Source organism: Helianthus annuus, chromosome 17, assembly GCF_002127325.2.
Source record: "Helianthus annuus cultivar XRQ/B chromosome 17, HanXRQr2.0-SUNRISE, whole genome shotgun sequence".
Classification (NCBI taxonomy): domain Eukaryota; kingdom Viridiplantae; phylum Streptophyta; class Magnoliopsida; order Asterales; family Asteraceae; genus Helianthus; species Helianthus annuus.
In genome coordinates, this window is record NC_035449.2 from 47029410 (window position 1) to 47041690 (window position 12281).

The following is a 12281-nucleotide window of genomic DNA, read 5'->3' on the forward strand; positions in this document are numbered from 1 at the left end:
TATTAATTTGACTAACTTATACCCATTTAGTAAGATGGTTGGTGGTGTATATTCTCTGTCTCAATTCAAAATCGAAAATCTCATGTATCATGAGTATCCAAGATATGAAGGCTACATCATTGTTTCAACAAACAAAAAGATCGTATTTAATGAATTTTCAAAACTAACACCTTTTTTAGTTGATCCTCCTAAAGGTTTTGTTTTGTACCCGTTGACACCATGCATTAAAACATTAGCTCATGACAGAAGACATGAAAAGTATATTGTTGGTAATTTTAACTTCTTTTAACCTTGATTGATTACATGTTATTGTTTAAAGTTTAATTATATTTGTTATCTATTATTTATTATAATATATTATTTTCATTTGTTTGAATAATTATGTTAATAGTTGTACCTTTTATAGATGTTGTTGGAAGAATAATATGTGGCGAAAGAGACAAAAAGAAATATATGTTTAGGTTATTCCTACAAGATTTCACGTAAGTCAACTCTTTTGGTGACTACACATTATCTAAAACTTACTTTTTAACAATAAATTAAAATCTAACAGAGGACATGTTATTGAAATGGAATTGTATGACATGAGAAGATTTGGATATGTTTCAACTCGAATGAATATAGAAAAAAAGTCTATAATATACGTTGCTCGGGTCAAGTTGGTTTACTGGAACACCAGTAAGTGTTTTAGTTTTATTTATTTTGTTTAATAACATTTCAGTTTACACAATTATTTGTTTAAAACACTATAATATAATTTGCAGGAAACATTTTGAGATCAACGGATTTGACCAACATCATTTTTGAGCCTAAAATTCCGGAATCACATCTTATTGGTTTTAATATTCGATCATCTATTCCATGTGATTGTATTACAAAATGACCCGTTCATTGTTTTATGTTACATGGAATTCTTTTACTTATTTATATATACTTTTTAAAGCTTTCAATGAAATGTTAAACTGCAATGTTATTTGATGTTATTATTTACATATTTTTTATCTACATCTACATCGGATATATATGATAATTAGTTGTTCGATATATTTGAACTGTATTAAACTTTTACAAAATTAACAAAGATTTTTTCCTTCCCACGTTTTTTTAAAAAAAACGTATTTTTTACGATTTATAATACACGTGTTATAACATTATAACATTTGTTTGTAAAAAAACATGTTATTCGAAATGTAATATTGATGATATAATAACATTCCGTGATATGATTATTTTAATTGATAATTTACCAAAAATACAAAAAGTATACTTGGAAAGTATGAAAATATATGTAATTTTAAATTTGGAAAAAGTTATCAACCATAAATCAAGATAATCTACGTAAATCTTTCATAAGTTTTGCATTATTTGATTGAAAATATATAATCTATTATCTATATTAAAACAAAACAATTTTGGCCACTTGGCATAATTTTAATCCACTAATTGCCACCTGGCAACTTAATACTCCTCTCAATATTGATTTGAGCGGCAATTGTTCTCTATCTTTTCCCTCACACGCTCTGTTCTTTCATCCACTCCCCTTCAAACCCTAAATCTCATCCCGTCACGTTTTCTTTTCCTCAGAAACCATGTTGCTTTCTTTCTCCTTTTCTTTTCCTGTCTCATCTATCGGAACAACGATCTCACCCGTTACCGTCTTTCTCCATCTCTTTACCAAAACCCTACCTCTGAATCTGAAGGAATCAAGCAACATCAGGTATGTTAATCTATAATCCGTTGATGATTACATTGTAATGTATGTTAATTTTCTTATGGTCCATATAAGTTCGTATTCTAGGGTTTTGAAACAGTCGCAGTAAATCCTCTAGCCGTTTCTTATCATCTCTCTCATGAAATCGATCAACATCAATTAGATTAAATCAAATGAACCCTTCCTCTCAATTCGATCAGGTATTTTTTTTTCTACAGATCTACATATAATTTAAAGTTGTTCAATATTTAAAACCCTAAACTTCAATGTTGTGTTTGATTCCGTTTTAAACCTTAGTTTCTTTCTCGGTATATCTTAAAACAAAGATCTAAAACCGAACGAAAGTAGATATAAAATCGTAATTTCTTTCTTAGTTTTTTTATTTATTTTGTTTAAACAAGATGCTTATTCTTTAAAGTTGCTTCATAATCATTATTTGCAGTGGAGGTTTGGAAAAGCTAAAGCACAAGTCTCTATGAATGCTCAGACAACACAAATGGTGGTTTGTTAATGCTTATTGTTTTTGTAAATAACTATTTGTGGTTACATTATGTGCTTGTGTTACATAGGAACCATAAAGGACTTATCTGATTGCATTGTGAATACTGGAAAAGTGTTCTAAATGACATTCTAATTACTGATTGTTTAATATATGTAGAGTCAATTATTCTGTAATTGATTTATTGTTTCCTGTTTTTTTTTTTTTTTTTTTTTTTTGTGATTTTAGGGGTTTTGTTAGATTTTCTAAGTTGTTGACTTAATTGAATGGTTTGACAAGTTGACTTAATCATGTAATAATATGTATGGCTTATTTTGCTATATTGCAATAGAGATATCAAACGTGCTAATTTGCTACTGGATATCAAACGTGCTAATTTGCTATCTTTTCTAAACAATTTTGAAAATCGAAGGTATGTTGTTTTGATTTCTTCATCATCTATTTAAGATTTGTTTTGTGATTCGTTCATCTAGGATAATTCGATCTATATAAAAGGCTTCTTTCCTATTCCCTCTAAACTCTGGCCGACAACTTCATCGTATTCTTCGTTCTTCTTTGCCGATCTGCCCTCTCAATTCGAAGATGAAGATGAGCATCAGTCTTGATGTAAACTCCATGGCGTCCAGGCATGTTTCCTACCTGAATCTTTAATTTGATGTTTTTATTTTTTTGAATCTAATTTCGTTTTTCTTGAATCTGATTTCTTGAATCTTCCGTATGTGCTATGAACCACAAGATGTTAGTAGATTCAATATCTTTGCTGAATAATATTGGGCATCTAAAGGTATGAACAGTTATTACGACAACTTTTTTGTTTTTTAAAACCTGCTTTACATAACCAAGTTTATATTCTTTTAATTCATATATGTCGTATCGTGCAGGTACAATCAAATATTCGACCTAGGGAAATACTGGTGATCAACATTAATCCATCCTGTCCATGTCAACTGGGATTCCATCTTGAAGATGGTTGGTAACTTAATCAGGAAATATATTTATTAGTCATTCAAATAATTTATGTCTTTTTAGTGTGTTTCTTTTGTATTTTAAATATACTTGGTTGTCTTTTTGAATTCTATGTATGCTTTTTTAATAATCCTAAGTTTGTAATATTTGTAATGTTTAATTATAAAATTAGGGATGGAGTGAATGCTGCAATCCATGAATCCTCCAAAGGAAACCATCATGGCTTCATAAACACTCTGGTAAAAATATATATCTTATTTGTTATTCCTTTGTTTTCACTAATCGACATGTGTTCCTTTTTGGTAATTAAGACATTTAATCTTTATCCATTTAGCTCATGACACCACTGCTCAATTCCCAACGTCAAGCTAAATGAATTTTCTGGTGGCATTAACTGTCTATTATGTTTTTTTTTATATAATTTAATTGGTGATAATCAATAAATTGAAGCACGTAGAATAGTAGAAGGTGGCGTTTATGTATGAAGAAAGCCGTTAGGAGATATTTGACTAGACAAGACGGTTTAGATAATGTACGATTTAGGATATAAGTAGCTACTGATCCTCCATGTCTAGCATACATGTAAATAAACTTTAAAAATTGAGCTGAGAGAGGGAAGGAGTGGTGATGTCGGAAGGGAAGATCAAATTATCTAGATTCTGGACCTGTGTTGATTATGTTTGGGTTTGGAAATTTCAATATATTTTGAAAAGCGTTCTTTTACCTACACTTCATATGCTTCGGATAGTAAGATGTGTAAGGTAAGGGTAAATTGGTCGAGTTTAGAATTAATGTAATTGGCATTGTTAGTACTATCAAGCCATGGTTATTGTAAAAAAACAGATATATTTTCTTCAACAAAGTTTGATTTGTTATCTAAATGGATATAAAGGAGTTGTACATGATAGAGTGGTTAAAATAGTCCTAAAAATGAAAGCTTGAAGACTAAAGAGCTTGGGTTGTGTTAATTAAGTAGGGTCACGATGAACATTAGGGAAATATACGAAGCAAAAATGTGTTATCGGTGAATTCATGTTTGAATATTTGAAAGGTTAGCACTGTGGAAATATTCCGCAAGTTGTTTTAGTTGGTGATTTAGAACTATGGGAGCAGTCGGTCTGCTCTGGGAATGATATGTGCCTAAGAGATGATGAAGACGGTGGTAGAGTCTTACTGATGCTGGGAAAGGTGAAGTACGAAATTCAGAAGAAGCTGCTTGATATGAATTTCTTTGCAAGTTGTAGATGGTTAGCTTACTTTGGTTAAATATATCATCATATATGATTTTTTATTAATTATTTAGGTCCCAGGATGCTTCTGAACATGAAGAGATAAATGATAAGGTGAATGACCAGGTTAATTGAATTATTGCATTATTAGTTATGCAAATAGTATAGATTGAAAGTTTAAAACAATATGTTTAGGCATGTTGTAGAGAAATGCAGGAAAGAATTAAGAATTTGAGCAAAAATGGCAACAACCAAAAGTACTTTCTTTCTTATGTTCTTCCAAAGGCACCAGGCGATTTGGAAAATTTCTGTGAAGCTCTCGCCTTAGCTTTTTTAAAGCAAGTAGTTCCCCTTTTTGTTGATTGAAAATCTGGTCAAAATATTAATAAACAAGATATTTGCTTATATGCCATTGTTTTAGATGGGTTTTTTTACTGGTGATGGCATAAAAAGCATACAATTCTTTTACGTGAAGTTATGCAACCATATATTGCTCTGTTTTTATATTAATGGTCACATAAGTTAATACAATCATCATTTTCAAACCTTTGGTCCACGTGTTCCTAAGAATACTTTTGAATTGAATCTTCAACCTGCTGACACCAGTCCATTAATGACAAATCTTTTTCAAGTGACCCACAAGTGTGCAAAACCAATTCGAGCTATTTGACTCAATGGTTCAAGTTGACAAAACTACACCTTTTGTTTTGGTTTGACTGGTTAGTCCTATCTTGGTCTATGGTTTTACATGTCATTTGAAATGATGTATTGGTTGATGTGGTTCTTGGTACAGGTGGATTGTGGATTGCTGTAAAAAAGAAGAAAGCAAGTTAGATATCACGTGGTTTTATTATGTTAGATATCTGGGTAATTGATATATTGTAAGTGGATGAAACACTGTAAAATAGTAGCTATATTTAATGGTACGCAAATATACGTCACTTTATTCTTAAATGGAACATTTATTTAAAATGATCTTATATCTTGCAGGTTTTAAGGTCAGAGAATATAAAGTTTGGTAAGAGAATATAGAGTTTGGTAGAATCATATAAGGCGGATGCACAATTAGCATATTTATCCAGTCTTGGTGCTGACCAAATGTGGAATTGCTACAGTTATACAAGAGGGCAATGATTTTCTTGCCTGTTGTTCTGGGGCGCTCGAGAACTTCCTATAATTCGTTGGTCCGCTACCATGAGCATCCCGTCCGTCACACCGCGACGCCGTGGTCAGCCATCTCGCTTCAAAATAGTCGTTCTATCAAAGGTTAGCTGACTTCCTTTTCGTTTTCTTTTATTTTCTCTAACATAAAAAGAGGCCAAGGCATTGTATATATTATATATTATTGAAATTCGTTGATTATTGTGTTACATATGTAGGTATGGGGCGGCGTATGAGGCGGCGGAGGGTGGCGTTGGATCGAATCCATGGGAGTGATGAGGCCTGAGTTGGTAACGAAGTTGATTGCGCCAGTTGTTATAGCTGGACTGTTGGGTATTTACCGTCTAATTATTGTTGTGATTCTTCATCGATGGGTATTTATTTCTTTTAAATCCATATTCACACTTCATTCATTTCATCCTCTGATTGTATATGTTATTCTTTGATTGATGTATGTTTTACAAAGATTTCACATATTTGCATGTTAGTTTAACCGATTTTTCTTAATTTTGGGCATTATTGTTAATATTAGAAACCCTAATGTATATGTTTGTGTGTATATGTTTAAATGAATTCCACAGGTTTCGATGTTGTTTGTTTCGTTATGCAGAAGTTAGTATACAAGATGACTATGTGCGTGACGAAAATGTTCATGATGCCTATGTCGAGCTGAATCAGGTAATATAATAGTTTATTAAAGATTTTTTGTCTCAAGTTTTTAGGCATTTTCATTATTGTGACTGATGGGCCTGGTGATAAGCCTTCTTAGACCTATTTGTATTAATAGGGTGTTTAGAAGGTGATTATGTGAGCCACATGTGATCCATCTTGATATTTATTTGCATTAATAGGGTGTTTAGAAGGTGATTATGTGAAAATAACCCAAACCCGTTTAGAATAAAGTCAAACCTACGAGTTTTGTGTTAAAATTCTCACTCCCAACTTTGTAATGGATTTTAAGTTGATTGTGTTATTGCTTATTTCAGCTCTCTGACTTTGGTCTTGCTAAATGGGTTACACCAACCGGACTGCAAATAACCTCTACTAATGTTGCTGGCACATTCGGGTTTGCATCTTCAATTTCAACTTCCAATTTTCGTGTTAAAAACTTTCTATAGAGTTCCTCCATTCTTATCTCTAGATTATATGAATATGAAAGTGGCTTAATTGGATATGAACTTATACAATGCAGTTATTTGGTTCCTGAGTATTTTACGCACGGAAAATTTATGGAGAAAATTGATGTGTATGCATTTGGTGTTGTGCTTCTTGAGCTTCTTACCGGAAGGAAGCCGATAAGCAATGGACATCCAAAGGGTGAAGAGAGTTTGGTTATGTGGGTATGTAACTCAAATACGCTTTTCTTTTTAGTCTTTGGTTGTTTTTATGTTAAAAGAGACAAAATTATTCGTGTTTAGGCAAATCCAGTTCTGAACAGCGGGAAATTTTCAAGATTGTTGGACCCCATTTTGGGTGTTGACTATGATGTTGACCAAATGGAGTGCATGGCTCTTGCTGCTATGCTTTGTATTAGACGTGTACCTAGGGCTCGGCCCCAAATCACCATTGTGAGTCTTTTGTTCCGCTTAATGTTTTGTCCTAAAGTTGGTATATATCATCCTTTTCTAAACCCACATGTACATGAATTGCCTCCTCAAGGCCCTGAGCTTTTTTTTCTTCTCTCATTTTGAAAAAATAATTAACCGATTATTTTTTTTGAATATGTGTATGTATGATATATAAAAAATAGTATAATACCAATGCTATGGGCTTGGTTATCTATTTAGATCAGAAATAGGATCGAAATGTATCCTTATTCGCTGGATGCATGGTCAAACCTGGGAAGTGCATACATGAGGAAAGGAAGACTTACTGAAGCTGCTCAATGCTGTCGGCAGGCTCTTTCACTAAACCCTCATTTGGCAGACACACAGTTGCTTGAAGCTTACGTTAGGTTTCTTCTATTCATATGCTCTGTATGTTGATGCCATTCATTTTCAATCACCTATCATTATTCACTGACTCAAACATGATAATGTTCCACTGTGTTTGTTCACATTCTAGAAATATTGCATTATCATGTAGTGTATTCTCATAGCCTTTTTTGTATTCTGTTGTTTTCCCATTGACTTCTAGGTCTACTCTTCAGAGCTTCTAGAGGACTGATCATTTTTTGCATAGCCGAGTTATAGGTTGTAGTGTTTGGCTATTCACTGCATCAGTTTGTATGTGAACATAAAGATTGTTGTGTTTGTCTGTTCACTGCATCTTTTTGTATTAAACATAAAGACCAACCGAAATTTTGTTATCATCATTACGATGAGTACCTTTGTTTGAACAGGCATACAAGTGCTACCTGGAGGCACTCTATATACAACCGACTTTTGGCATTTTCTATTCTAATCTTGCTGGCCTTTTCATGGAGTCTGGCGATCTTAGTAGGGCACATCAGTATTACAAGGTAAGTGGAGTTTGGATGAAAATTTGAAATTAAAAATCAACTGATCATTTGGCTTAGAGGTGGTTCAAAAATAAAGCGGTCAAATAGGTTGGGTAATGGGCTATTACAATTTCAGCTGAAACATATATTTTGTTTACTGAAGGTAGAGAGCACGGGTTAGGTTGGATTGGGTAGGGTAGATCCACTCATAATCTAATTTTACTGTTGATTTTTTTATAAATAGTTGATGCTTTAAATGTGATTGCAAAAAATAATTGAAGACAATAATAACTGAAATTGTTATATAAAAATAGGAATTTGTGTGCATTAAAAATACACTTTGAGTGACCTTATAACCCGATTGACATGTCTGAACTATTTGACCCATTTGGCATAAACCATACCCAAGCCATACATTTGTACGTAAATGGGTTGACATTGCTACCCTTGGTTTGCCTTTTTAAAGAATGCTATGAGTTGTGATAGAAGCGTTGCACTTAAATATCTACATACACTTTTTATATCAACTTGTGTTTCTTTTGTTGATGGTATTTGTATATATGTGGACCCTAAGTGTCATATTGCACTTCATAGGCTTTTGGAATGGCTGCTGAAGCTATCGTCTGTTATCAGCGAACTCTTCAATCCAAACCAGATTATGCTATGGCTTATGGTAAGCGCCACTTCTATTTTATACAACTATACCTACATTCTGTATAGACTAAATATTTATTTATCTTCATTTATATTTTCACATTAAATCAGGGAATCTAGCCAGCGTATATGACGAGCAAGGTAACTTGGACATAGCGACGGTTAATTTCAACGGCGAGACATATGAGAGCCCTAACTACTGCACGACGTTGAGACAGGCGGAGCATTCGGCGGCGGGGGTGGCTCTGAATGCGCTCATGAGCCGTGTTTCGTCGAATGCGTTAGCGGGAAGGATTTTGGTGAGGTTTTGTGGTTTCTAGGGTTTGTAACTTTGTATGGTGGAAAAGTGAGTCCCGCTAGAAAGTGGTCATAATCTTGATGTTACGGACTTAAAAGTGCAAATATAATCCGTTGAGGTTTTCTTGGACCTAAAAGTGCAAATATAATTCAAACGATTGCTTCAATAAATTAAACTTATTCATTTGTGTTTTAGTCCACCCGCGAACCTCGCGGGTTCTTAAACTAGTTTCAATATATAAATAGATTTTCAATCTAAATAAATTTTCCTAAAGTATTTAGGAACTATTATTGCATTATTCCGTACTACCATTAATAAATTTACATAATATACGTTTTTTTTTCCAAATAATATACCGACATTTAAGTTATGGAGATGGGCTCTTTTTGATTGACTATAATAATAATTTGAATTAAATCGTATATTACATAATAAGGTTCCCAAATATATAGATTTATTAAAACGGAAAGTTAAATAGATTGGTAATAGTTATGGAAAAAGTTGTAATAACATGTATCAATTAATGAGAACTAGGATTGCGACCCGCCGCAATGCGGCGGGGAGTCTTTAGTTATAACTAAGTCAATCTAGGACCCGCATGTTATGTTAAACGTGTCAAACGGGGAAAAATAGACGATGTAAAAACGTTCACCCACACACGCACGCTGGGTCGTGTTAACTTGCAAAATTTAGAACGAAACGTAAAAACGTTGAACCAAAGACGCACGTTGCGATGTGTTAAGTCACAAAATTTAGAACCAAGCATAAAGCGAAAAATTTGCGGAATATGAAAACTATAAAGGACCAAAGTTGAAAGTAAAAAAAAGTTATGAGAATAGATTGCAAAAGATAAAAAGTTCTGGGTTAAAAATAAAAAAAAAACAAATAGTTTTGAGTTAAAAATAATTTATGAAATACTTTTGGGTGAAAAGTAAAAAAAAAATCATTTTTTTTGGAAAACCCCCAAAGCCAACGTTACGACAACCATATGCATAACCATTTTTTCTTTGAAAACCCCACAAAGCACACCCTGCGTTGCGGCGGGGCGTAAAATGGTGTCAAATAGTACTAATGTCACACAACCGTAATCGACCACCAACACTGACTCGACCTATGATATGCGTGTTGCGACGAACCTGTCAGACATGGAAAAATATAGGTAAAAACGTTGAACCACACATGCACGTTGCGTCATATTAACTCGAAGTGACAAAAGTTGTGAAGTTAAATGCAAATAATGAAAAGTTTTGGGTTAAAGTTAAAAAAACAAATTATGTAAGGTTAAAATTGTAAAAAGTAAAAACCTTTGGGTTGAAAATAAAAAATCAACTTTTCTTTTTTGAAAAACACCCAAAGCATAATGTACAAGTTATAATGCATAAAAAAGTTGCAAACTTATATATGGAATAATAAATCTAATTCTTTTTAAAACTTTATTTAACAACATTTATATATATAAAAGATTAGAATAGATTTGACGTTATTAATTCAAAAATTTACATCTATTTTTTAATAATAATAGATTTCCACTATATGATGAAAGTCCTATAAATACCCATATTTCGTGTAATTCTTTCTCATTCTTCAATTCTTATACATAACACCTCCTCTTACACGGTTAGTTACTGTATACTGTATTATAAATGTTTAATCTTCCATTGATGATTCTCAAGTTTTTATACAATAACTTTTTATACAATCGTATTTTTTTTATTTATTTTTCAGAGTATTACGAATCATGGAACGTATTGGGGATGACATGTCACACCCCGATCTCCACGTGTCACCGGTGGGCCCGGTGTGGGGTATGGTGACGTAGTGGGCATCGTCATAGACAAACAACACAACATAATAATGCACAGCGGAAGCAGAATAGATTCATTTCAACTTTAAATACAATGTAATAATAATATCACGAGTAGTTGAAACGGATCCACAGGCGGATCAAATAAAATAAGATAAATTGTTCAACAGTTTATTTGTCGTCCGAGCTTGCGAGACTATGGTGGACGCTCTAGGAGACAGCCAGCCTAGTACGTGTAGTACCTGCACTTAACCTTTTGGGAAAATACGTCAGTTTACACTGGTAAATACAAATTAACTGACTCATTTTGAAAATGATTGAAAATTGATTTAAATGCACATGGCATAAATATTTTTATTAACTTGGGATAATTATGCAATATAAACTTGTGAACGAATTACATGCTACTCGTACGTTCGGTAGCCCGGATCTTGTCCGGGTTAAAGATTAATTGACACACCACATTAAAGAGTTATACACGACGGGTGTACGCCTACACCCCGTGCTCTGGTCGTGGCCATCTCGTAAGATAATGCCAAGGATATCCGGGACACGGTCAATAACCCCCCAAATGCTTAAAGTAAAACAAGACTGTTTAAACGAGCCGATCAAATTATTCCAACTTGACACCCAAGGGTGCAGGATTTGTACGCTCGATCAAGCGGTATTCTATATACCGTACCCCAAGCCCGTATAGGGAAAATAAGTCAAAATGTATTTACCTGAGTAAGTATGAATCACAATTGGTAAGTGTAGATAGCTTTTACTGGGCCTCCTATTCTGGAACAAAGGTTTATAATAACCTATTAGATTCCTAACGGGTCTTTATTTAAGCCTAAGCTTAGACCGGTTAGTTTTAAGGACGATACGGTACAAGCGCACGATTAAGCGAAAGACCGGATAGAATGTGATTTAGACCCGACAAGTTTGAATACTTGTATAATATGGGTATACTAAATACATTCTGGATTTTGAGACAAAAATGATAACGTTTGACCCGTTTCGGTCAATTTATGCAAACTAGTTACATAAACCGAACCGAGCGCTAAAAGAGCGTTACGGGTAGGCAAAAGAGTCATATGCAAGTTCCCTGAGATAATATGCTTTAAATATGATATAATATCAGCAAGTTATGTTCTATATTGCCCCGAATGAATTTAAACTCAATTTATGCCTTATAAGGGCATTTTGGTCATTTAAAAGATTATAAAAGAGTTAATTCGGAAATCTGAGTTACATGTCTGATTTATACAGTAAATATACTTAGTTTGACATATTATAACAGTAGGGTATGACCCGTATACATAACTTATCATTTAAAATCAAACTATGCACCGTAGGGGTATTTTGGTAATTTTACAAGGGCTAAAAATGTCAAAACTGGAAATCTGAGTTCAAAATCTTATACTTACTGTTATTATATGAAAATATGCTAAATACATCAGTAGGTATGAATCTTATATGTTTAATATGAGTATAACGCTTACTATGCGCTAGAAATGCTAAAAATGCGATTTAG

At 33.2% G+C, this 12281-nt stretch overlaps 1 protein-coding gene across 11 annotated transcripts; it reads left to right on the forward strand.

The window, feature by feature from the left end:
- The first annotated feature begins 1387 nt into the window (after positions 1-1387).
- On the forward strand, positions 1388-9087 carry LOC110923324 (probable UDP-N-acetylglucosamine--peptide N-acetylglucosaminyltransferase SEC). Of its 11 annotated transcripts, XM_035987050.1 has the most exons (18): positions 1388-1717; positions 1799-1911; positions 2154-2210; positions 2684-2994; positions 3092-3179; positions 3349-4364; positions 4480-4519; positions 5199-5286; positions 5396-5423; positions 5521-5671; positions 5785-6244; positions 6553-6632; positions 6759-6906; positions 6985-7134; positions 7354-7515; positions 7908-8027; positions 8601-8679; positions 8772-9087. In XM_035987050.1, the coding sequence occupies exons 11-18, from the start codon at positions 6107-6109 to the stop codon at positions 8978-8980; spliced, it is 1086 nt and encodes a 361-aa protein (XP_035842943.1). In that variant the 5' UTR covers positions 1388-1717; positions 1799-1911; positions 2154-2210; positions 2684-2994; positions 3092-3179; positions 3349-4364; positions 4480-4519; positions 5199-5286; positions 5396-5423; positions 5521-5671; positions 5785-6106; the 3' UTR covers positions 8981-9087. The 11 variants fall into 11 exon arrangements, with proteins under 11 accessions (XP_035842943.1, XP_035842944.1, XP_035842953.1 ...); XM_035987051.1 differs by having other exon boundaries at positions 3349-4519; XM_035987060.1 differs by lacking the exons at positions 3092-3179; positions 3349-4364; positions 4480-4519 and having other exon boundaries at positions 4691-5286; positions 5785-5940; positions 6148-6244.
- The last annotated feature ends 3194 nt before the right edge of the window (positions 9088-12281 follow it).